Below are 25,678 nucleotides of genomic sequence, written 5' to 3'. Positions count from 1 at the left end.
CATCACCATTGGTGATAAGACCCACCACTGTAGTGTCGTCCGCAAACTTCACAATGATGTTGGAGTTGTTAGTGGCTGTGCAGTCGTAGGTGTAGAGTGAGTATAGGAGAGGGCTCAGTACACACCCCTGTGGAGCACCAGTGTTCAGTGTGATGGGGGATGAGGTGATGCTGCCCAGTCTGACCACTTGGCGTCTGTCAGACAGGAAGCTAAGGATCCAGCTGCAGATCAACTGCAATCAAACATGAGACCAAGGGGAAGTAAACTGAAAACATTAACAAAGACAACAAACACATGACTGACAGAGGAAACATGGATCACTGGAAGAGCACAGAAACCAAGAGACTATAAATTCTAAATAATAATGAAAGCAAAGCCTATTAATAATTCAAAACACAAAACACTGGGTCACCAACCCAGGACCGTGACATTAGGATTGTTTTGAGGCCTCAACACGATTCCAGCACAAATGTTTAAATTGTTTCAGTATCTCACGAAACCTCACTTTGCCCATCACTATTGTTTACTACCAAGTAAAATAATTAAACATATGCCACACAAACATACTAGCAATCAATGGGAGGTTTCAGAGGACATAATCCACAGGTGATCTGATCCGCAGTGACATGTGCATGACTCCTACCTGTAACAGCTAGTGAAGTCAGGTGTTTCACAAATCACGCTTGTGCCAAGTGTAAAGTTTGCTGGAGGGATGATTATGGCGTGGGGTTGCTTTTCAGCTGTTTGTTCCCCTTAGCTCCAGTGAAAGGAACTCTTAATGCTGCAGGACACCAAAACATTTTGGTTCTCCCAGTGTTTGCGCGTGTTCCCTCCGGGTACTCCGGCTTCCTCCCACAGTCCAAAGACATGCAGTTTGTGGGGATAGGTTAATTGATCAATCCAAATTTCCCATAGATGTGAATGCGGGAGTGAATGTGAGCGCGAATGGTTGTCTGTCTCTGTGTATTATCCCTGCGACAGACTGGCGACCTGTCCAGGGTGTACCCCGCCTCTAGCCCTATGACAGCTGGGATAGGCTCCAGCGCCCTGCGCGACCCTGAAACGGATAAGCAAATGGATGGCTGTTCTTTTGTGCGGACAATGGTAAATGGTAAATGGCCTGCATTTGTATAGCGCTTTTCTAGTCCTTAAGGACCCCAAAGCACTTTACACTACATTCAGTCATTCACCCATTCACACACATTCACCGCACTTTGTTTCTTCTTCTTCCTTTCTGTTAAGATAATAAGCAATTTGAGTGAAAACCACTTTATTTAGTGGAAACATACTAGAGTAGAAAACTTCCCACTGAGCTCTCAGCCTTCATTACAAATAGTCATTTGTGCGGACAATGTTGGGATGCCTTTTTTTGGAAAGTCTTCTATTAAGAGTTGAACCTGTTATAGCCTCAAAGGGTGGGCAGACATTATATTAAACCCTATGGATTAAGAATGGAGTGTTACTCAAGTTCATATGTGTATGAAGCAAACTGGGTGAATAATTTTAGTAATACAATGAAGCTTCTCTGTGATTATTGAAGTATTAAGATGATACTTAATGCAACCTTTTCACCAGCAGATGGGGATAAACCACCATCAATCAATCCTCAAACTCCTAAAAGGAGACTAATCTTATTTTTCTTATAATAGTGTCTCTACCTTATCTGCAGGATAACAACACAAGGTTTACCTGTGCCTTATTTACCAGTTTAAAACCACACAGAAGCTTCAGTGTTGATCAGTAGCAGTCTTGTCTGTTATCTGTCACCTGCAGGGGCTGACGGGAGGTTTGAGGATCTGTTAGAAAACACGTGGTACTTGTGTGATTTTATAAGTCATCCTTGTTTGGCCTCAGCTGCATTGGAGCTCTACTTATCTCCAGGTTCACCAGAAGAAACATCACTGCACACGATGCTTTTCCTCCCAGCTGCTGCTCTGTGCTGTCTGTGTTCAGGTGAGTGATTTTATTCAAACACGAGTCCACCATCTGTAACAAACACTGCCATACTAACCTGTCTGTGTCTCTACCCCAGTGATTACTGTGGCTGAAGAGCTGATACAGAATGATTTAACTCTGACCAGGAGAGCTGGAGAAAGTGTCTCCTTCAGCTGTGGGGGAACTGACCAGTGCAACACTGCAGTTGTAGACTGGTACCAGAAGAAAGACACAAGAGATTCATTCAGAATGCTTCTTTCTATCAGCACAAAAGATGGTGCAGTTACTAAAGGCTACAACCACCCCGAGGAAGAAGATTTCTCAGCTGTAAAGAAACAGGACGGCTGGGAGTTGGAGATAAAGAAAGTTAAAGACATTCATTCAGCCACCTACTACTGCTGTTGCTCTAAAAGTTCTCACAGTGACAAATGATCCCTGCAGGCTGAACAAAAACCATCAGAGCAAAAGCAAGAAACCACAACCCGCATTCACATATTTCACCTCCATCTCAGTCTGAGACACAAGAACAGAGTTACAGAAATTTCAGCATTTAAATCACACAAATCGAAGTCTTTATATCAGCAAAGAGTGAAATGACTATTTGTAATGAAGGCTGAGAGCTCAGTGGGAAGCTTTCTACTCTAGTATGTTTCCACTAAATAAAGTGGTTTTTACTCAAATTGCTTATTATCTTAACAGAAAGGAAGAAAAAGAAACAAAGTGTTGATGGTTTTAATGATAATATTTCAAAGTTACACTTTTCAGAACTCCTGAAATCACCTCAAATTAAATCAATCACCTCTAATAATCCACAGAGAGATCGGCAGAAGAGAGATCACTCATGCAGGAACGATTATCCATATGTGTAAAGAAAATAAAAAGCGGAACTGAAACATCTTTTACAAACATGTTATTGTGTTGTTTTATTGTGAAGAAATGTTTTCTATGACACTGTAGTTTACACGCATGGCTAAACAAGCAGTTTTCAGACTTTCACACTGATGATTATTCTTCTTCACGCCTCAGATTCAGTGGAAAAATTACAAGACAGCATCACTTGTTAATCAGCAGCTGTATGATCTTCAGCTGCAGGGTGGTTTGAGGACCCGTTTGAAATCACGTGAGCCTCGTCACATGATTTCAAACAGTACCTTATTAATACTTGTTTGGCCTCTGCTCTGTCACAGCGCCACTTCTCTTCAGATTCAGCTGAAGAAACATCACAATGTTTTTCCTCCAAGCTGCTGCTCTGTGCTGCCTGAGCTCAGGTGAGTGATTTTATTCAAACAAGAACACACCCTCTGTAACAAACGTTGACATACTAACCTATGTGTGTCTCTGCAGCGCTGTTTACCATGGCCACAGAGCTGATTCAAAATGATTTGACTCTGACCAGGAGAGCTGGAGAAAGTGTCTCCTTCAGCTGTGGGGGAACTGACCAGTGCAGCACTGCAGCTGTGTACTGGTACCAGAAGAAAGACAGTGACAAATTCAGAGTGATTATTGGTATTAACAGACGCACTGGTGCGATCACTTCAGACTACAACCACCCTCAGCAGAATGATTTCTCTGCTGTGGTAAAACAGAACAGCTGGGCGTTGGAGCTCAAAACAGTTAAAGTCATTCATTCAGCCATATACTACTGCTCCTGTTCTCAGAGTTCCCACAGTGTGAAATCATCCCTGCAGGCTGAACAAAAACCATCAGAGGAACAGCAAGAAACCACAGCTCCGTCTCAGTCTGAGAGAGAAGAGTTAGAGAAATTTTCAGTATTTAAATCAGACAAATGAAAATGTTCATACCATCAAAGGGTAAAATAAGTACTTGTAATCAAGGTTGAGAGCTACCTGGGAGTACAATACAATATAATTTTATTTATATAGCACATTTAAAAACAAGGTGTATGCCAAAGTGCTTCACAGAAACCAAATAAGAGCAGTAATAAATACAAGTAAATAAAATAATAAAATAAGTACAAATGGAATATACTAACAGGTGGGAAACATAACTAACCAATGATACCAGGCATAGTAGACACGAACCGAGAGGCTGAAGGTTAAAACATAAAAACATTAATAAAAGCAAAAAAGATAAGTTACAGTACAGTTAAAAATGCAGGGTCTAGGAGGCAGGGAAGGCAAGGCTAAATAAAAACGTTTTTAATCGAGATTTAAAAGATTGAATTGAATCAGACGTGCGGATAGCTTGAGGAAGATTATTCCAGAGGTAGGGTGCAACAGAGGCGAATGTGCGGCCACCTCTGGTCTTAAGGCGGGATCTAGTTCGCACCAGGAGCATTTGACCTGCTGATCTAAGCGCTTACCAGTTAGATCCTTAAGATAGCTGGACGCGGTGTTATGTACGATTTTAAAAGTGAGCAATAAGATTTTTAAAATCAATGCAATATTTAATGGGGAGCCAGTGCAGGTCGGAGAGAACTGGAGTAATAGACTCAAACCTACCAGTTCCGGTTAAGAGACACGCAGCAGCGTTTTGAACGAGCTGCAGTTTGTGAATAAGGGCAGAATGGAGACCAGTATAAAGGGAATTACAGTAACCTAATCTTGATGTAACAAAGGCATGGATAAGTTTTTCCAGGTCCTTATGTGGTATGTCCAGGTCCTATGTTGATCTGAGACTGTAGACATTAAAAAGTCCATAGGAGAGATGGTAGCTGATTAAACAAGTGTCATGAGATAATAACAAAATGCAAAGATTGGTGACAGCGCTTGGAACCATAAGGCAACAAAAAACTGTGAGAAATAATTTAGGCTCTGCCTGTGAATCACTCTTTGCTTCTCTTCTTCCTTCCATCCCATCATTTCATATATCACTCTCCACTTGCTGTCTATGTGAGAACAAGGCACAACTTGCTATTGCAATAAACTATAATCTAATTATCCACACCTAACAACTCCAGCACTTAATCTATAATAAAATGATGACAGAAAAATGTTATAGCACTGCCTTTAGTAGCCTCACACAGCTCCTACTGTTTCCTCCTCATGTCCTTACCAGCCATGTCTGGACAATGTTATATCATGAGTAATATTTTTTTTTTTAAATCCATCTAAATAAAACACACACATGCACGCACACACAATGACATTTTAGACCTTCTTCAGAATACTGTATATACTATGGGCATCATGGTGCTGATCCAGAATCTTTACATTATTATTTATTACTAGAGCTACAATAATAAAGCAAAGAGGAGGGGGAAGTAATAAATATGAAATAATGTCATTATGATGATTCCATTTGTTTCACTATCCACTCTGTGCAGGGGCAAAGCTTATTACATTTTTAAACTGTAGAGATACAATCATTTTACTGCTGTAAAATCCAAATTTTGTCTTATTTAAAATATAAATCTAATATAATCTGCTTCTTAATGTATGTTCTTTAAAATACAGCGTGTTTTTTTAATATATTAAAATTATAATAATGCATAATTATGTGGACATGCATATTAGATCGTTTTTTAGTGAAATATAATCCCTCCAGAAAGGCAGGAAAAGCCCTGTAACTTGCTTTAAAACTAAATATGTTTCTAAATACTTTAAAACTAAATATGTTCTCTAAAACGGTGACAGAGCTACAAACCCATGACAGCCTTACACAGGTAGCCAGCAGCTATGACCAGCACTACTTGTGCAGTTAATAAAAGGACAGGTAATGTTTGTCGCGCTGTTGCACACACAGCACGCTCGTTTGTTTCAGTTTGTTCGTTGCAACAAGACAACTTACCAACGTGTACGTAATAAGCTAATACTCCTGGGTGCTACACACTACAGTGTACGCTGTACACCTACTTACTGGTTTTGTCGCATCAGTCTGTGTCTCTGAGTTAACTTGTGTTTCTCCTACAGCTCCGGACCGGAAAAAATGCGCGTGCTCTTTGTGAGCTCGTTCCCGGCTCGTACCCAGCGCGTTCTGCCGTCAAGGGCGATCAAAATTCAAATTCAAATTCAAATTTTCTTTGTCACGTACACAGTCATACACAGTACGATATGTAGTGAAATGCTTGGACAACTGCTCGTGACCTAAAGAAAACAAAAAAGGAAAAGGCTATGAATAAGATAGGAAATAAATATGAAAAAATTAATCATTGGTTAAATGTGATCATGTGACTGATGCAAGCCAGATCATTTTATTTAGCAAAACTGTGATTAATAGTTAAATATTATTGTTGAGGGGCACAGACAAGACTCCGCACGCACACACACATTAAAAATAATAATAATTAAAAAAAAAAAAAATAAAAAAAAATTTTTTTTTTAAAAGTTGCCTCAACAAAAGGGCACCTTGGGCACCCATCAGGAAAGGGGCGGGTGCTCAAGCCCCTCTAGCCCCCCCCCCCTCTGCACATGCCTGCTCCGCACAGCACACTACGGCAGAACATCCCATTAGCATTCCGCTTTAGCATACAGTTTTACACAATAATAAACAAATGAAAAGTACATAAAACTGGTGTTGGACATGTGTCCACTACGCCCTTAGTACACTCGGTGCCCATCAGTTAATCAAACATATTTTATGTGTCTGTACTACTTAGCTACATTGTGTGTGGAACAATACAACTCACCTCTCGTATGGCTACGTCAGACTGGCAGCGATTACTGCAGCCAGCCTCACCTAACCAGCCAAACCGAGAGGGGGCGCTGTTTCCCCATTACACTGACATTTGTGGCAAGTGGAATGCCACATAAACACTGTTACATAGGTAGCCATCGCGACAGAAAAGGACCTTTCTGATAGATAAGATTTAAACCATTTAAGGGCACTGCCCGTGATGCCCACCAGATGCTCAAGCCTCATTAGAAGGACATTATGGTCCACCAAATCAAAAGCAGAGGACAAATCAAGCAAAACTAAGACCACACGGCGCCCTGAGTCAGCAATTGAGAGAAGGTCATGAAAGACTCTCAGTAATGCTGTTTCTGTGCTGTGGCGTGGCTTAAACCCCGACTGAAGTTTTTCCCCGATATTATTTGCATCCAAATAAGTTTGGAGTTGGGAGTGAACAATCTTCTCTAGGACTTAAGACAGAAATTGGAGTTTGGAAATAGGTCTAAAGTTAGCGAGATCATTCTGACCGAGGCAGCTCTTTTTGAGTATAGGTTGCACTACAGCGTGTTTAAAGGCAGCCAGATCAACTGGTGACACACATCTGCACCACGTTTGAATCAGTGTCATGCACATTTGTACCTTTCAATTGTCTCTGTTTGTGCGTCATGCAAATAAACCTTTGAAAAGAATGAAATGATATCATATATTCCTTATTGGCCTACATTTGTACAAAATTCCAAATTATATACACAAAGTCATAGAAATCACCACTCCAATTGGTCATCATGATTTTGATATTCTCTTTTTCCATAACAATGAAATACGCCTTGGACAAATATGACACATCAATATTTCATTAGTGTTGTCACATCACATCCTGTAAGCATCGTCTGTCTGTGTCTTTTCCCTGGAAATTAATATTTCCAGCCAATATAGGCAATCCATCAACATGGCTGGAGTTATATACAGTCTGTATAAGTGTGGTTAATCTAATGAACATTTGTAAGGAGATGGCAGTTACTGTGAATTCACAGCAGTTACACAGTGATTAGTAATAAACAGCCAGTGAGAGTGAGTGGATTTAAGAAAGTCAGTGACTCAGGTGTGTCGCTTGGTTTGTCATCTGTTTGTGAGACTGGAGGAGACGTAGAAATCTTTTGTTTTAAATCTTAGTTGGGAAGATTCCTGTTTGAAAACAAGCACTTTTTGTGAGAAATGCAAGAAGTACATCTGCAGAAAGCACACAGTTACATTCTGTCCATCATGTGGACAAAATTGAAAATGTTGAGCATTGAAAAACTGAGAACGTTGGGCAAGTTCAAAAGAAATGTGTTTGTAAGAACGAAAAACCAAATTGTTCCTAAAATAGTTATGGAAAGTCTAACTGTTGTATGTCTGTGTTCTACATGTTTATCTGATGGGAAATAAAGGTGCTATTGTTTTATTGCAGTTTTTTGATAATTCTGAGTGGATTTACACAGTACGGATCTAAATGACCCGCAACAAAATCAATGTCAATTGTTTGTTCTTCAACATAATACAAGGGTTAATTTCCAAAACTTGCTTATGATCTTCAATTTGTAGCAGATCCACTATCACATAGCAGCTGGAGCAGTCTCCAATGGAGGTCAGTCCACTGCTGCCACCTGTGGCCAAATAATAATAATAATGGATTGGATTTATATAGCGCTTTTCAAGGCACCCAAAGCGCTTTACAATACCACTATTCATTCACTCTTGCATTCATACACTGGTGGAGGCAGCTACAGTTGTAGCCACAGCTGCCCTGGGGCAGACTGACAGAAGAGAGGCTGCCATATCGCGCCATCAGCCCCTCTGGCCAACACCAGTAGGCAAGTAGGGTAAAGTGTCTTGCCCAAGGACACAACAACCAGGACAGAGAGCCCAGGGATCGAACCGGCGACCTTCCGGTTACAGATGTGATTCCCAACACCCAGAGCCACGGTCGCCCTACTATAGCTACCATAGCCTACTACTAGATTAACTTGTGACACATCTGCACCTGCTGCTATGATCACATTGAGTAGAGGCTGAGTGGCTGCACTTACCCCTGGTACATCCAAATCTACCCACAAACATGTTGACAGATGCAATCCCAGCAATGTGGATTGTCAACACTAAAAACAATCAGTAAGCAAAGACAACAGGGATCACTTTTTTCTGTTTATTTAGCACCCACAACATTTGTAGTCGCCTTCTGCACAGGGAAAGTCCACACACACTGTGTGGTACCACTTTCCACAGAAGGTGCATTCAATCTGCAAGATTGAATGAGATTGTCAGAGTCATTGTCTGACTGTTTATTACTAATCACCTGCTGTACATTCACAGTAACTGCCATCTCCTTACACATGTTCATTAGATTGACCACACTTATGCAGACTGTATATCACAACCAACTCTGAAATGTTCGTTTGCAGAGGGCAGACACAGGCAGACTATGCTAACGACATGTGATGTTACAACACTGGTGAAATATTAGTGTGTCATATATTTGTTCACGACATTTTTCTTATGGGCAAAAGTATTGATATCAGGATGGTGATTCTTATGACTATGTGTATGTCATTTGGCATTTTGTACAAATGTAGGCTGATAATAAATACATGATATCATTTCATTCATTTCAATGGTTTATTTGCATGACGCACAAACAGACACAATTGAAAGGTACAAATGTATTGTGCATGAAACTAATCCAAACGTGGTGCAGATGTGTGTCACCAGTTGATCTGGCTGTAGGCTGTGGCACTTAGCCAGAGGTGGCGCTGGTTGACTCAAGTCCATGTTAGTGCACGAAGTAAACTGCTCGCTTTAGTTGTGCAGCAAAAACGCTGAAACCGGAGAAATACAAAGTGCCAGGGGAACGATGACGACAACAAGAGTCTCCCGATCGTTTACTCTTGCTGTCCTGTGAACAACAACGGCGTGGTGTTAATTGTTTGCTGTTTTCGCGATCGCGTCGCGCGTGAGGATATCACCAGGTAAACTCGCCACATTTTTAAACATTTTGTTGTTCACCAGCATCAAGACTGACGGAGTGTGTTTGAGATAACCTCACAAGTGTCACAGATGACACATTTGGCGTTTTTTTCCTGGTTTGTCAGTAGCAGCTCCTGAAACGCAAGTCTGCCACACATCTGTTCGACCAACGCTAGTTGATCTAAACGCCAGTAGATCTGGAACACCGGAACATAGCCCGGTAACAATGACAGGTTCATTAGAGATAAAATACAGGGCCCGATAATGTTAAACCCATCTTTAATAATGCGAGATGGAAGGATGTCATTGTAACATAGTTAAATAGAGTTGAAGTTAAATCCCGCTAAATGGGACATTGGCGCCACCTACTGTCGAAAAAGTCACCCTGCAATATTCACAAAGGGCAAGGGATTCTGGGTAATCCTCAGAATAATGCAGGATTCCATCGAGATTTTGTGCTGATTGCCCACGACATTAAAAAGAGAGCATTCTAACCATTGCCTTTTTGTTGTGAATGCAGACTAGAGAAGACACTACACAGAGGTCACATTGGTGCCGTGACTCGTTCGTGACGCTGCTGAATCGGGCTGGTGTCTTCTCGTCGCAGCATCATCGTGGAGCATCAGCTTCCTTATTGTTTAGCCTGTTGGGTAACGGAATCAAACTTTGGGGACTGTTGGACATACTTTTATATTGGCTTTGTATATTGCCATATTGTATTAAGTCCACCTTAGCTCTATTAATATTCTGCTAGATATGGATCTAAGTGACTCTGATGACACCCCAAATGTGACTCCCCTTGTTGTGGGTAGGGGCAGAGGGTTCACAACTGTTCCTTTTTCACTGGGTGACTGTCGGGTGGGGCATAGAGCAGCAGATAGTTCTTGTGAGCTTGTGGCTGAGTCGCAGTCAGTACAGGGCACTAAGTCATCTACCTCAGACCCCCCAGTAACTGATGTGAGTCTAGTCGACCAAATGAGCGACATTGTGCAGCAAATTGGGCAACGCCTGGCTGATAGCATTCTGTCACACCTGACTACGCCACACACTTCAAGCCCTGCATCTGCTACATATACATGTCCTGAGGTGGCGCATGAAACAACAGATCTCCCCTCCAGCCGTTCACTAGATCTCTCTCAAGCCCAGCTGGTGGCTCCACGACAGGTTAAAGACCCACCTGTGTTTCGGGGGGAGAGTTCGGACTCATTGTCTGTTGATGAGTGGCAGGAAGCCATGCAGAGTTACATAAAGAAGAGTGCCATTCTTCCAGAAAACCAAGCTGAGGAGATTTTGATGCATCTGAGAGGCAGGGCAAAAGATGTTGTGAAATTTGGTGTGAGGAATGGTGGAATTGATGTCCAGCATAATCCACAAGCTATCTACAGGCTTCTGCACAAACATTTTGGTTCCACCCAGTGCTCGTCTGTGCCCCTGGCTGACTTTTATTCCACCCTGCCGAAGGACCGAGAGGATCCATATGAGTACTGGCTGAGGCTGAACAAGGCTGCTGATGTTGTTGGCAACTGTCTTAAGGAGCAGGGGAAATCTTTTGAGAACTCGGGTGTGGAGGTTGCACGCATGTTCATCAGACACTGCCCCTGCAGAGACTTGGCTCTTATTTTTAGAACCAAAACATGTGATAAATGGTCAGCTCGTGAAGTTCAGGAGGTACTGGATGAGTATCACCTGGGTAAGGGGTTCCAGTCTCCTCCACAGACGGGTAACTGTGTCTATGTGAATAAGGCAGAGGTTAGCACAAATGGTACTCCTTGTTTGGCTGACCATGAGCAGAGGCCAGCTGTGAGTCAGGATGGCTCTGCTATTGAGAGGTTGATCAGCATGCTAGAGAAGGTGCTGCTTCAAGGCCCAGGCTATGCTCGAGCTAATGCCAGGCGACAGAGTGCCCGACTGCCGAGAATACCGGGCTTAGATGACACACCATGTTCCATCTGCAGAGATAGCTCCCACTCCACACTCACGCACTGTCGGGAAAACAGATTGTGCTTCCTGTGTCACCTACCTGGTCATTCGAGACGTAACTGCCCAGAGGGCAAGTGTACTCCTTCCAGTGGTCATCAGGGAAACTGAACGATCTGCGTGGAGGGGAGGACAGCGCAGATCCAGCAAGTAAGCCTCCCATCTTGGATGTGACTGATATTAATGATTATGACACTTTGTATTCCACTTACAGTGGCATTGTCCCGCCAAATAAAACACTGATTGCACAGGGCTTGCATAGGCTCTCAAACACTGATAGTTTATTCTACTCTGCAGTGACTACTAGTGGTGGACAAGTTCTTAAAGCATTAGTGGACAGTGGATCTATGGCATGCACCATAAGTGAGACAGTTGATGAGAAACTTTCACAATCGATACCTGATATTGAGAGACGTTCAGCTGAAGACGTTGTCATTGTTGGTTGTGGGGGTCACCTCGTTACGCCTTCTGCTATGTATGATCTTACAGTGTCAATATATGGCTTTAAGGTGGTGATTCCTGTTCTGGTGGTTCCGGGCCAGGCTGATGACATGATTCTGGGCAGCAATGCGATAAAGTGGCTTATTTCACAGTTAAAAATGACTGTTGGTACCCAGGATGATGCTTTCCCTCATTTGGCAACTTTGCTGTCCTATTCTGATGACTGTGGTGGCAGAGCAATGCCTCCAAGTTTTGGCACTGCAAAGCTTAAGAGACGCATCACCTTGCAGCCCTTGTCTGAACATTTAGTGTGGGCTAAGCTGCCTGCTCCTGATGCCTCAGCGGTGGGAAGTGCTGTCATTATTGAACCCACTCAGTCTCGATCCAAACCTGCACAGATCCTAGTGGGGCGAGCTGTCACTTCCTTGTTTGGGGATGGTTGGGTCCCTGTTAAAGTGGTGAATCCCTCCGACAAGCCCCTCACTCTCAGGAGAAATGCTAAGGTTGCCGATGTGTGTCTTTCTGTGCAGGACTTACCTGAACCTGTTCAAATTCGATCCAGTACACAATACACACAGAACTCGTCGCCCGCACCGAGATCAGAAGCGGAGATGTCGCAGCGCTTGTGTGATTTGGGCCTGCAGGACCTGGACCTCTCGTCCTGTGAAGTTTCCCCAGAATGGAGAGATAGGCTGCTGCGACTCATTGAGCAGTATGAGTCCATCTTTTCAAGGCACAAAATGGACTGCGGTGAGGCTGCTGACTTTGTCCACAGAATCCGCCTGGTGGATGACAAGCCCTTCAGACTGCCATACAGACGGGTCCCACCATGCCATTACGAGAAGCTTCGCACTGCCCTAGATGAGATGGAGGAGTCAGGGATAATCCGTAAGTCCCAGAGTGAATTCTCATCCCCCCTTGTCTTAGTTGTTAAGCCAAATGGTGACCTGCGCATATGCAATGACTTTAGATGGTTAAATGCAAGAACAGTTAAAGATGCACATCCATTGCCTCATCAGTCAGACGCCCTCGCAGCACTTGGTGGGAATGTTTTTTTTTCTACAATGGATCTCACATCGGGGTTTTACAATGTCAGACTCCACGAGAACGACAAAAAATACACGGCATTCTCCTCCCCATTTGGCCTTCATGAATATAACAGGATGCCTCAAGGCCTGACAAATAGTCCTGCTACTTTTATGCGAATGATGATGTCCATTTTTGGTGATGAGAACTTCACAAGTTTGTTGTGTTATCTGGATGACCTTATGGTCTATGCCCCATCCGAACAGGTGGCTCTTGAACGTCTGCAGATGGTTTTCTCACGACTTTCTGCCAACAACCTGAAGCTCGCACCAAAGAAATGCCACTTTCTTCAGCGGTCTGTGAAGTTCCTGGGACACATCATATGTGGTGAGGGTGTGAAAACAGACCCAAGTAAAGTGCAGGCTATAGACAATGTGGAGGAAGCAGACCTGATGGAGTCTGACGGGGTGACACCATGTGCAAGGAAAATCAGATCCTTCCTGGGGATGGTTCTCTACTACCATCATTTTATCGAGCGGTGCTCTGCAAAAGCTAAGCCACTGTTTGATCTTGTGGCTGAACCAGCTGCGCTACGCAAGGGAGGCAGAGGCCGTAAGCCTAAATTTAAAAGGGGCCACGTGAAGCTGTCTCCAGCTGACTGGACTGATGAGTGCAGGGAAGCATTCAAGGCCCTAAAACATGAACTTGTGCATAGTGTCACATTAGCCCATCCAGATTTTACTGGCAGTCTGTGACAAGTTTAGCCATTGGCTGAAAGGGAGCCACTTCACAGTGTGGACGGACAATAACCCGCTGACATACATCTTAACCAAGCCTAGGTTAGATGCATGTGAGCAACGATGGGTTTCAAAGCTTGCAGCATACAGTTTTGAACTGAAGTATGTCCCGGGCACCAAAAATGTTGTCGCGGATGCATTGAGTAGAGAGCCATTTGTCCAGTCGTGCATAGGCCACAGGCTAGTCACTGAACCTTATGCTGCCCTATTGAACCAAATGCACGGTCTGGTGGATGGGACTGTGCAGGATATGTTTTGGTGTGCTGCAAACTGCCAGTTGGTTGTGGATCAGTCTGAGGAAGGAGCTACAACTATCCTAGTTAACCCTCAAGGTTCTCTCTCGTCACAGGATGTTTCTGCTGTGTTGGCTGCGCATGACACTGGTGGTATCAGCCATGTGAGAGGTGTGGGATCAGATATCCCTCAGGTCCCAACTATTGCCCGTCCTGCCTGTACGCCGAGAAGTGAACTCGCTAACCTGCAGGAACAAGATGAGGTTTTGGGCAGAGTTTCCTTTTATGTCCGGCGTCACAAGAGGCCCACCAGGCATGAACGTGCTAGCGAGTCCCGTGGTGTAATGAAATTACTCAGACATTGGTCCAGACTCTTGATTAAAGATGGTATGTTGTATAAGATGAAGAAAGACAGGAACATGAACGTGACGATTTACCAGTTTGTTGTCCCAGACACTCTGAAGACTGAAGTTCTCCAAGGCATCCATGATATGGCGGGTCATCAGGGCCAAGTCCGCACCCTGTCTCTTGCAAGGCAGAGATTCTTTTGGACAGGGATGGAGCGTGACATCATCAATCATGTGAAAGGCTGTTTTCGTTGTGTGGTTGGGAAAACCCCAGAGCCGAATGACCGTGCCACACTGGAGAGCATTTGTACCACTGAACCGATGGAGCTGGTCTGCATCGACTTCTGGACTGCCGAACAGACTGACAAGAAGTGTGTTGATGTTTTGGTTGTCACAGACCATTTTTCCAAATTAGCGCATGCATTCCCTTGTAAGAATCAGTCTGCCAAGCAGGTTGCTCGCCGCCTGTGGAATGACTTTTTCTGTGTGTACGGCTTTCCCAGACGTATACACTCTGATCAAGGAGCCAACTTTGAGAGTCAACTTATTAAGGAGCTCCTGGACATGGCTGGCATCCAGAAATCACACACCACTCCTTACCACCCAATGGGGAATGGTATTGTCGAGCGATACAACAGGACCTTGGGAAACATGATACGGGCTTTGCCCCCTCAATCCAAAGCCAGGTGGCCACAAATGGCCAATCACAATTCAGATGTTGACGTTCTGCTACAATTGCACTGAACATGAAACAACAGGTTTCGCACCTTTTTTTCCTCGTATTTGGGAGAATTCCTCGTCTGCCTGTTGATGTTGTTTTCCAGCATGTTCTCCCTGATGGTGCCGTTGTTGACCACGGTGAATTTGTCGCCCATTTGAAGCGTGACCTGTCTGAGGCTGCCCGCATTGCCAGGCAGAACAGCCGTATTGCCCAGACTCGCCAGGCGAAGAATTATGACCGCAAGGCTAAGGGTGCGCCCCTCTCAGTCGGTGACAGAGTCTTGCTTGCTAATCGTGGTGAGAGAGGAAAGAGGAAGATCGCTGACAAATGGGAATCCACAGTTTTTGAGGTGGCGTCTGTGAAACCTGACATCAATGTGTACCACATCAGAGACCCTGTGACACTCAGGGAAAAAGTTGTTCACCGAAACCTACTACTTCCTGTGAGTTTCATTCCTGCAGGAAACGAGTGCATACCAGTGTCAACCTGCCCCTCGGTTGCGGATAGTGGACAAGGTGAACCAGAACTTCCAGGTGATGTGCAGGATGGTGAGACGAAGACGGTTCGCTGGCTCATGCAGATGGACCAAGCAAGTGACAGGGACTCTGCGGTTGGTCAACCTGGTTGTTCTCTTGGTGCGGCTTTCAGCGTCCCAACCTCTGAGGCAGAATCGACTGTGGCCCCGCCTGCTGTGTGTGACCCGTTGGTTTCCCGGTTGCCCTCCCCTGCCCCCTCTATTGAATCTGTTGTGTCCCGGAGTGCCTCCTCGCAGCTTCTGGTGGGAGATGCTCCACATGTCCTTTCCCCTGATCTTGTGACTGACACACGACTGAGTACAGAGGACCGTGTAGTGCGTACACAGCCACCACCTCTTTGTACTAGATCAGGTAGACCTGTGAAACCTCCAACACGTCTCATTTGTGAGATCAATGAACAACAGGTTGATGATTCAGTGTCGACAGTTGACTCCTTGTTTTCATTTGTGCGAAATATGTTTTCAGGATAGATTACTAGCCGTTTTGTAAATGTGCTGTTACTCAGAACGTTTTGGGTAATACCTGCGTGGAGCAATGTTCACATCATGGGAGGTGTATACGGCATCTTTCATATCTGGGTTGTCAGGGGAATTGGCCGCTCTCTTGCTTGCCTTATTCCATATGGAAAGTTTTTTTTTTAACTGACTTGAACTATATTGTGCTCCCACGGTCACACTGTTATGTTTTATGCATTGGAAGTTTCTGTTTTTCTGTTGTCATGCCCCAATTTAGCAGGATTTAAGGGGGGTGTGTGTAACATAGTTAAATAGAGTTGAAGTTAAATCCCGCTAAATGGGACATTGGCGCCACCTACTGTCGAAAAAGTCACCCTGCAATATTCACAAAGGGCAAGGGATTCTGGGTAATCCTCAGAATAATGCAGGATTCCATCGAGATTTTGTGCTGATTGCCCACGACATTAAAAAGAGAGCATTCTAACCATTGCCTTTTTGTTGTGAATGCAGACTAGAGAAGACACTGCACAGAGGTCACATCATGAACAGCGTTTGTGTTTTTCAGGTGATCAATTATACCCCTGAGAGTGGGGAGTGAAACTGGATAAAACTGATTGAGGTTAGTGGAGCATCGTAAAGCTGGCGCCTGACTCATCACAGGGGGGTGCGAGACTCTTAGAGATAAGATTCTGCCTGTAAAATGATTTAAAAATTCTTCACAAAGTGCTAAGGAAGCCAGTCTAGGCGTTACAGGACAGGGATTAATCAATGAGTTTAAGGTTTTAAATAAAAAATGTGGATTGTGACTGTTATCCGTAATGACAGCTGACAGGAAACCTGCCTAACCGATTTCTATAATTCCAGGCGGGTCCTGCGAAGGATGTCAAAAGACACCTGGAGCTTATCTTTTTTCCACCGTCTTTCAACTTGGCAGCAAATGCGTCGTAAAGCATGTAAAGAGTCATTTAACCATGGTTGAGGGCAGCTTCTAAGCTGTTTTACCTTTATAGGGGCCACAACGTCCAGTAAAGAAGAGCATGTAGAGAGGAAGGAGTTAGCAAAATCATCAACTGGAGAGGGTGTAGAACGATCAATGTCAGGAAAAACAGATTTGGAGAAAGCAGCCAAAAATTCAGCCACAGTCACAGGATTGATTATGCGCACAAGATGTCGAGGACCCTCAAAGTCCTGGACCATTTTGCATAACAGCATCAAAGATGACTGGGAAGTGGTCAGAGATTCCGATGTTGCTGATGTCCCTGATACAGATGTCCAGTCCATAAGAAAAAATCAAGGGTATGTCCTTTGAAGTGGGTAGGTGCATTAACCCACTGGATGAGATTAAAAGAGTCAGCTAAGGCTAAAAAATCCTTGGCAAACACATCATCTTTACAACAAATGTGAATGTTAAAATCTCCAGTGATAAGAACACGATCATAATTTAAATAAAGAGATGCTAAAAGGTCAGCAAAATCGTTAATGAAAGTCTTATTATATTTCGAGGGACGGTAAATCACAACACAGAGAGTCAGGGGGGGACCAGCAAGTTCCAGCAGTTGAGCTTCGAAGCTAGGGAACATAGCGGAGGGCAGGTGTCGTACTCAGAATTTATTCCTAAAGACCACTGAAGGTCCTGCCCCCCTGCAGGAAGGTCTCGGTGAGCTAAAAAAGGCACAATTCGGAGGAACAATCTCTGAAAAAGGAAAAGACTCACCAGGACTAATCCATGTTTCCGTCATGAATAATAAATCCAAACCTGTAGCAGTAAAAAGATCGCTCACAATAAATGTCTTATTCGTCAGCGACCTAACATTTAATAGCGCCTCCGAGTCAAAGACGCCGAGTGACAGTTGGAAGGAGCCCATTAGGAGCCCTAATCCAACACCGGGCCGGCGAATAAACCACTGGGTTGGCAGGGCAGGCCTGTGACTCAACATGGCGAATCCATCGATGCCTGAACAACCTAAGGGTAAACTGCTCCCAGAAGGTCGAGGGAAGGCAGAAAGCATCCACTTCGACGTCGAAGCCAGCCACAAAATGTGCCTGTAGGTAAGCCTTAATGCGGACACGGACACCGCTCTGCTTGCCCTGTTTCCTGTAGCGTCTCCTGCGTGAAGGAGGCAGGGGTCGGCAGTATGTTCCTGAGAGGTGATCCGTCCATGGCAGAGTGGTATCTCCTATATTGCCCCACGGGTCCGATCCATGAAAGTGCGACCCGTAAGTATAGGGTGGCCGCAGACTTAGGAGAGTATGCCGGTCATAGGTAATCAATGCAGAGCCACCTGAATAGTATGTAAGCAGAAGGGTAAGAAGCAGCAGAGAGCAGCGGGGAAGGCCTGCAGGACACACTGGCGCAATCATTGCAAAAGATGTGAGAGAGGACTAGAAAGTACTGGGAGTGCAGGGGTAAGGTTCACATTTATTGCTTTCATGTTAGTCTGAGAGACAAACACCAGGCTAAAGAAATTTTCAGGATTTAGATCTCCACAAATCAAAGTCAAAACCTTATTATCTTAAAAAAAATGGAAAAAAGAAAAAATGGAACAATTTTTTTGGTGGCTTTAGTTCTAAATTTTCCTGGTGTTATATATCCAAACTGCAAATGTTTCTTAATTACCACTAAAATTTTAAAGGTAGACCAACAGAGGGGAGATCACTCGTCCAGGAAAGCTGTCTATATATCTATGAGCAATATGGAAGTGGAGTGCACTCATCTTCTACAACAGTGTTATTGTACTGTGATGGTGTGAAAATACATGTGAACGCTGATAAGATTCAGATGGTGGTTGGGTTGTCATTTCTAGAGCCTCACTGATATATTGGTTGATTTGACAATATATCAGTATCAGCCTTTAGAGTGATCAATAAATGAACAATTAAAAAAAAAAAATAGACAAGAGAAGCACCTTTCAATATGTCACAGTGCCACTGTGACAATGTCATGAATATTGATGTTTCACAGTTTGTGCAGCAGGGGGCACTCTGCAACCGCCCTGCAGTTTTGTTATTCCACCAGCTGGATCATCAAACACAAGAATCAGAAGAATGAGCAATGGAAACTGAACCAATGAATTGAAAGGGAAAATCCATCCATCTTCCACTTATGTGATTTAGGTTGACGGGGAAAAATGAAATATTTCAAAGCTAAAATCAGAGATCAGGATCTTTGTGGAATTCAAGTTCATTGCATCTCTAAAATACCAGAATAAGTCACACAGTTGTATGTCCTGTCGGAAACTATGAATTAAAGATGATAGCTTAGAACAGCAAATAAATCCCTCTACAGGAAAATATTTAAATGTTCTTTTAAACGACAAGATGGTTGCAGCTGTCAGTCAGTACCACCCTTACAAGAGGAGGTTGGAGGACCCGTTAGAAGCCACGTGGTACTTGTAAGATCTTATAACTTGCCATTGTTCTGCATCAGCCTAACAGAGCTCTACTTCTTTCCTGGTTCACCAGAAGAAACATCACAGCACACGATGCTTTTCCTCCGAGCTGCTGCTCTGTGCTGTCTGTGTTCAGGTGAGTGATTTTATTCAAACACGAGTCCACCATCTGTAACAAACACTGCCATACTAACCTGTCTGTGTCTCTACCCCAGTGATTACTGTGGCTGAAGAGCTGATACAGAATGATTTAACTCTGACCAGGAGAGCTGGAGAAAGTGTCTCCTTCAGCTGTGGGGGAACTGATCAGTGCAGCAGTACTGTTGTATACTGGTACCAGAAGAAAGACACAAGAGATTCATTCAGAATGCTTCTTTCTATTGGTATAAGCAATGGTGCAATAAATCGAGGTTATAACCACCCTCAGCAAAACGATTTCTCAGCAGTGAAAAATCAGGGCAGCTGGGCTTTGGAGCTAAAAACAGTTAAAGACGTTCATTCAGCCATCTACTACTGCTCTTGTTACAAAAGTACTCACAGTGTGAAATCATCCCTGCAGGCTGAACAAAAACCATCACAGGAAAAGCAAGAAACCACAGCTCCATCTCAGCCTGAGAGACAACAGTTAGACAAAATTTCAGTACTTTAAATCATAAATCGAAATGTTCATACCGTCAAAGGGTAAAATTAATACTTGTAATTAAGGTTGACAGCTAACTGGGAGTACTGGAAGTACACAATAAAGGTGGATAAGAAAGAAAAAAATGTCTCAGACCGGTTCTATGGGAGGTTTTTCCTTCTGAATGTTAAAAGTTGATATGTATCATATCATTAAGTTGTATGTTGATGATACTAGTGTTTCCACGCATGGTCAAAAATATTTCAGACTACATCAAGTCCCTTTATGTTCCTCAGTTTGTGTTTGAGGGAACAAATATTTATAGTTTTGAAGTCATCATAGTTTTAAGGAATTTTGTTGACTGACTTCATAGAAAGTGAAGAAAAGATACGACTGAAATAAATAAATTCCCCTCTATATTTGAAGGTTAGTGTTTTGCAAACCTCAGTCTCAGTGGAAAACTGCAATACATGCCTTAGCTGTCAGTCAGCAGCAGCACTGACAGCTGCAGCAGTTAATGGGAGGTTGTAGGAGTTGTTAGAAACACGTGGTCCTCGTCTGATCATATAAATTGTCCTTGTTTGGCCTCGTTTCTATCAAAGCATCACTTCTCCTCAGATTCACCAGAGGAAATGTCACTGAACACAACGGTTCACACAATGCTTTTCCTCCCAGCTGCTGCTCTGTGTTGTCTGTGTTTAGGTGAGTTTCAACCCAACAAAAACTACATGTCAGAAACACCATCAAACTGACATTTTTCTCTCTGTGTCTTTGCAGCGCTGGTTACCATGGCTGCAGAGCTGATCCAGAAAGATTTAACTTTGACTGCGACACCTGGCAAAAAAGTCTCCTTCAGCTGTGGAACTTCCCAGTGCAGTGGCAGTTATGTGCACTGGTACCAGAAGAAAGACGCTGATAAGTTCAGAGTGATTCTTCATATTAACATACGCACTGGTGAAGTCAACAGTGACTACAACCATGCTCAGAAAAAAGATTTCTCAGCTGTGAAAAATGAGAACAGCTGTGAGTTGGAGATAAATGCAGTTAGCCTCGTTCATTCAGCCATCTACTACTGCTCCTGTGCTCAAAGCTCTCACAGTGACAAAACGTCCCTGCAGGCTGAACAAAAACCATCAAAGGAACAGCAGCAGACCACAGCTCAGGTTCACACACACACTGACGCAGGCATCACCTTTGAAACCAAAACAACTAGTTTGTATTCTATTTATATAAGAAGTAAAAATAATCAAGACCAAAATAAATTCAAGAAGATTCAAAAGATGATAGAACTGGGAGTATCAGATAAACTTGTCTTGTGTGTTCACATTCAGGTCAAAAACAGCAGACTGTAAAAATCCACAGAGATTATCTTCTTCTGACAAACATCAAACAGAAGTGTCTATATTTTTTGGAGAAGCAATATTCCTCTATGAGAACAGCAACTGAGGGAAAACCAAAACACCTCAAAGTATAGCCAACTGGCCAATCACACCCTTTAGTAACATTATAGTTATGACTGTCATCCTCACAAATGTCAGCCAACACTAAAAGTTACATCACATCCGCGAGTGCAAGCTGTGCTTTGGTGTCTTTTTGGTCGCTTTGATTGTCCAACTCTTATTTCTGTAACCTTGCACATCTGCACAGAGCATACAGGTTGGTTTCTTTTCCTTTACAGTCATTGCTGTCATGTGCTGGTTCTCTACATTTCCATGAGGACTCCTCATAATAAGCATGCTGAGATTTGCAGGCAGTTAAACTACAAAACATGCAGCAAGTTTGTATTTTGTCTGAGGAGATTTTTTTTTTTGTCTCTGCTTATGTTTATAATTTTGAACAAACAGAAGAAACCATTTAGCTGGACAGATATTTGTTCTTAGAAACCAGAGGACGTCCAAAGTGCATACTAATATTGTAACACTTGTTGGCTGTTTCTAGGTCCCAAAACATGCTCAGATGGGTCGGCTGGTGCAGTTAAAGTGACTTATTTGCACAGTTTTATCTTTGCAGACCGTTCACTGATTCCAGACAATCGATGTCAGATGTGTCCACCAGTCTCTCCTGACACTGCCCCTGAACTCTTGTGCAGCTGAGCCACAGACTACACGCCCACCACAGCAAATGAATCCTGTTACAGTGCTACTCCATCAAAACATTGTTGAGAAGTTTAATTCTGGAGGAAAACTGTCGACCTGCTGTTTGGACAAGAAGAAACTTGTGAAACAAAGGTCAGCTCAGGTAGCTCATCATCTGGAGGCAGAAGTTATGCAGAATATTCAGATTCATGCAGCTTTTACAACATTAATTCATCTCGACTGAACCAAATCATGGAGCTGAATTACACTAAACAGAAATAACAACATGACCGCCGACAGGTGACAAGATTATCTCTTCATCACAGCACCTTTTAGTCGGTAGGATGTATTAAGGAGCAAGTAAACATTTTCTCCTCAAGTTGGTGTGTTAGAAGCAGAAAAAATGGGTGAGTGTAAGGATTTGAGTGAGTTTGACAAAATAGTGATGGCTAGATGACTCGCTGCAAAAATGCAAAAGCCCGATTGTGGGGTGTTCCTGCGGGTGGTCAGTTTGTATCAAAAGTCGTCAAAGGAAGAAACAGTGACCAGTAACTGAGCATCTGTGGGATCTACGGGACAAACAAGTGTGATCCATGGAGGTCCTTCCTCACAACTTACAAGACTTCAAGGATCTGTTGCTAACATCTCAGTGCCAGATATCACAGCACATCTTCAGGGGTCGAGTGGAATCCATGCCTCACGACTGTTTTGGCAGCAAAAGGGGGACCAACACAAAATCAGGCAGAGTCATAATGTTACGTCTGATCGGTGAATGACACTGCTTTACCTCAGCTGTCACATTCAACATCAGACAGGTTTTTGTACTGGTCTGTGTCACTGTGTGAGGAGACAGGATCTTTGGCTCTGGAGCTAAACTGTATGTAACAGGTAAGAACAAATGAATTCATTTTCCTTACAACTTTCAAAATGACAATTTGTTCAAAGCCAGTTTCTGTTAAGTTCGACTTTAAGCATGTTTCTGTAAAGGTCGAAAAAAAAAACTGTGAATCTCACTGTATATGTGAGGTATTCATTCTTTTCTGGGTTGGTTTCAGCGTGAAAAGTCCTAAAAGTCTGATGTGTGCAGGGTTACAACTAATCCTTATCTAAGAAATTTCAACACCTTTTTATTTATTTTTATATTTGTTTGTAAGCTCAAAAAGATGACAGATTCACTGGGATTTGTGAAAGAAAATCATTAAAATTAAACGTGGACATATTTACAGTAAGTCATAAGCTTATAAATAAAATGTTATTCATATTTGAACCTTAAGACACATTTAAGGAAAGTTTAATGACTACTGACTTAATATTATCTCAAATATTATAGTAGATGTAATTTGGAAATTTAGGACTTGACATCATACTTAAAATAAGAAAAGTTTTGAAATTATATAATAAGCTATGTAATTCAGTATTTCATTACATATAGTGCATTATATAGAATTGATTGTGTATCCTTTGAGGGCTTTAAGCTATTTTTCACATATTCAAATAATTGCTATTGTTTAACTACATGAAAAAATTATGTCTCATGTGAACACAATGAAAAAAGTTCTGAAGTTTCTGATCTAATGATGTCTCGGTCTCTCTCTCTGTGCATACTGGAAATTTCTTAAATGTCATTAAATGTCATAAAAATATTTAGTTACATTAATCGCAATATAGATTAAAAAAACTCCCCTGTACAAATATTTCTTCATAAATATTTTCAGATGAAATTACTGTAATATGTATATACTAACCTTTTATATTTTAAGAGATTATAGATGCCAAATATAAAATCATTATGAAAAAAATAATACAATTAAATTCTGACATATTATAAAAACCGATATACAAATATTCACATCGTATATATGAAATCTTATTTGCAACAGTTTTAGAATAATTACAAACTATATGCTTCAAATATATACGGAAACTATAATGTACAAAGTACGCGTGCTTTCATTATCAATACTGCTGCCATGATATGTGAAGGATGTGATTTATTTTTACATCTATAGATGTGTTACATTGTATTGTTATAATTTAAAATTGTGATAAGAGACGTAAAGGACAAAGGAGTTAATTATATTAAATATTGTGTGTTAATGAAATCAGTTTAACTTTGATAAATATAATTCTGCCTTTAATATTTAATATTACATTGTACATTATAACAATAAATCATCTGAATATTGTTAAGTGTTTAAAATGAGCCATTACACGGCCGATAGGCACTGATGGGTAGTTTGGTGATTATGAAGCTTCTCAGGTCACACTGAGTGAAATTCTGTGTCTGCTGTCAAACTTCAGATACGCCAGTAGCAAAGCCCTCGGTGACAGTGTACCAAGCAGCATCCAGTGATCATCTGGAGGAGAAGAGATCCCTGCTGTGTGTGGCCTCACAAATGGTTCCTCCTGTGGTCAAGATCACCTGGAAAAGCCAGAAGCAGGACGGATCTCCGCTGGCGGCGCCCCCTGGTGACACAGAACAGCTGGACATCATAGAGTCCGATTACACTGCCAGCATCTTGTTGATCCATCAGCAAGACGAGAACTCGCATACATATGGCTGTTCTGTCACACACGAGGGGGGGACGGTGGAGGGTCAAATAGAGGAAGGTAATGAAAGTTTGTTGCCTTTTCAGCATGAAATTAGCTACGCAGCTACTCAAATGTGACTTTTCTGTTTCAGGAGTTTCTCAAAGTCCACCAAAAGAACTTCCACCAGATACACTTTCCACCAATCAAACTTTAACAGAAGGTCCATCATCAGAACATCCCGTGTCTCAAAAACAAGTAAAACTGCTCTGCCTGGTGTACACGGTGCTGATCACGAAGAGTCTGGTGTACTGCTGTGGAGTCTCTCTGCTCAGGCTCATCAGACGCAGCCGCAAACACGCAGCTGACTGACTGTTTCCTTCTTCTTGGCTTATCGCTTTTCATATCGTTTATCACTCAGGATTTAGAAAAGTCTGTAACAGTGCAGCATTTTGGTTGTTTTTTTACTTTCTTTTTTATTTCAATATTTAAAAAAAGAGCTGAAACAGAAAAGGCTGAATTATTAGCTCCCTAGTAGATGATTCATCATTTATAGCATTTGTTTAATTAAAACAAAGTGTTGCCTGCTCTTCAAAGTATTTCTCTGCAATATTCCGAATAAAGCAAACAAAAAAATCTTGCTTGTTTGAGTTTAATTTTGTAGAAAACTGCGAGAAACAGCAGCACTCCCAATATATGCTGATAGGCAACGAGCAGTGGTAAAAGAAGAACAAATGTTTAATGAGATACAAACAGGATTTTAAAGAAGATGAGAACATGAAACCATAAATCTGTTAGATAAAAAACATGCAGGTGTGTCCGAGCCTTATTTTTAGTTCACTATCATTGGGATTGCATAGTCATCACATGATGTGATATCATAGTGTGGAAGTAAATGTTCAAAATCATAATGTTCCCTCACAAAATCACAAATTCCTTCCAGATGCAATAAAAATGTTAAACACAATGACCCAATATTTATTTGAATATGAAATTATAAATGTTAAAATAAATTAAAATTAG

At 42.4% G+C, this 25,678-nt stretch overlaps 2 protein-coding genes across 6 annotated transcripts in view; one reads left to right on the top strand and one right to left on the bottom strand.

Moving 5' to 3' along the window:
• The first annotated feature begins 1,871 nt into the window (after nucleotides 1–1,871).
• On the top strand, nucleotides 1,872–25,144 carry LOC120746361 (immunoglobulin lambda-1 light chain-like). Of its 5 annotated transcripts, XM_040051841.1 has the most exons (5): nucleotides 16,580–19,568; nucleotides 19,648–19,971; nucleotides 22,973–23,014; nucleotides 24,428–24,736; nucleotides 24,810–25,144. In XM_040051841.1, exons 1-5 carry the CDS (start codon nucleotides 19,526–19,528, stop codon nucleotides 25,025–25,027), a joined length of 936 nt encoding a protein of 311 aa, XP_039907775.1. In that variant the 5' UTR covers nucleotides 16,580–19,525; the 3' UTR covers nucleotides 25,028–25,144. The 5 variants fall into 5 exon arrangements, 1 of the variants encoding a protein (XP_039907775.1); XR_005698834.1 differs by lacking the exons at nucleotides 16,580–19,568; nucleotides 19,648–19,971; nucleotides 24,810–25,144 and adding an exon at nucleotides 1,872–1,953 and having other exon boundaries at nucleotides 20,829–23,014; nucleotides 24,428–24,510; XR_005698833.1 differs by lacking the exons at nucleotides 19,648–19,971; nucleotides 22,973–23,014; nucleotides 24,428–24,736; nucleotides 24,810–25,144 and adding exons at nucleotides 20,829–21,214; nucleotides 22,062–22,703 and having other exon boundaries at nucleotides 15,048–19,568.
• Nucleotides 12,659–25,678, bottom strand: part of LOC120746360 (tripartite motif-containing protein 16-like protein) — a 31,992-nt gene continuing 18,972 nt past the window's right edge. The window contains exon 7 of the mRNA XM_040051839.1: nucleotides 12,659–14,449. Within this exon, the coding sequence (XP_039907773.1) occupies nucleotides 14,335–14,449 (115 nt within the window). The 3' untranslated portion in view covers nucleotides 12,659–14,334. The remainder of the gene's footprint in view (nucleotides 14,450–25,678) is intronic.

This window comes from Simochromis diagramma, unplaced genomic scaffold, assembly GCF_900408965.1.
Source record: "Simochromis diagramma unplaced genomic scaffold, fSimDia1.1 OVJJ01000107.1, whole genome shotgun sequence".
Taxonomy (NCBI): domain Eukaryota; kingdom Metazoa; phylum Chordata; class Actinopteri; order Cichliformes; family Cichlidae; genus Simochromis; species Simochromis diagramma.
The sequence above is the reverse complement of the archived record's forward strand: the minus strand, read 5'-3'. Positions and strand labels throughout refer to the sequence as shown.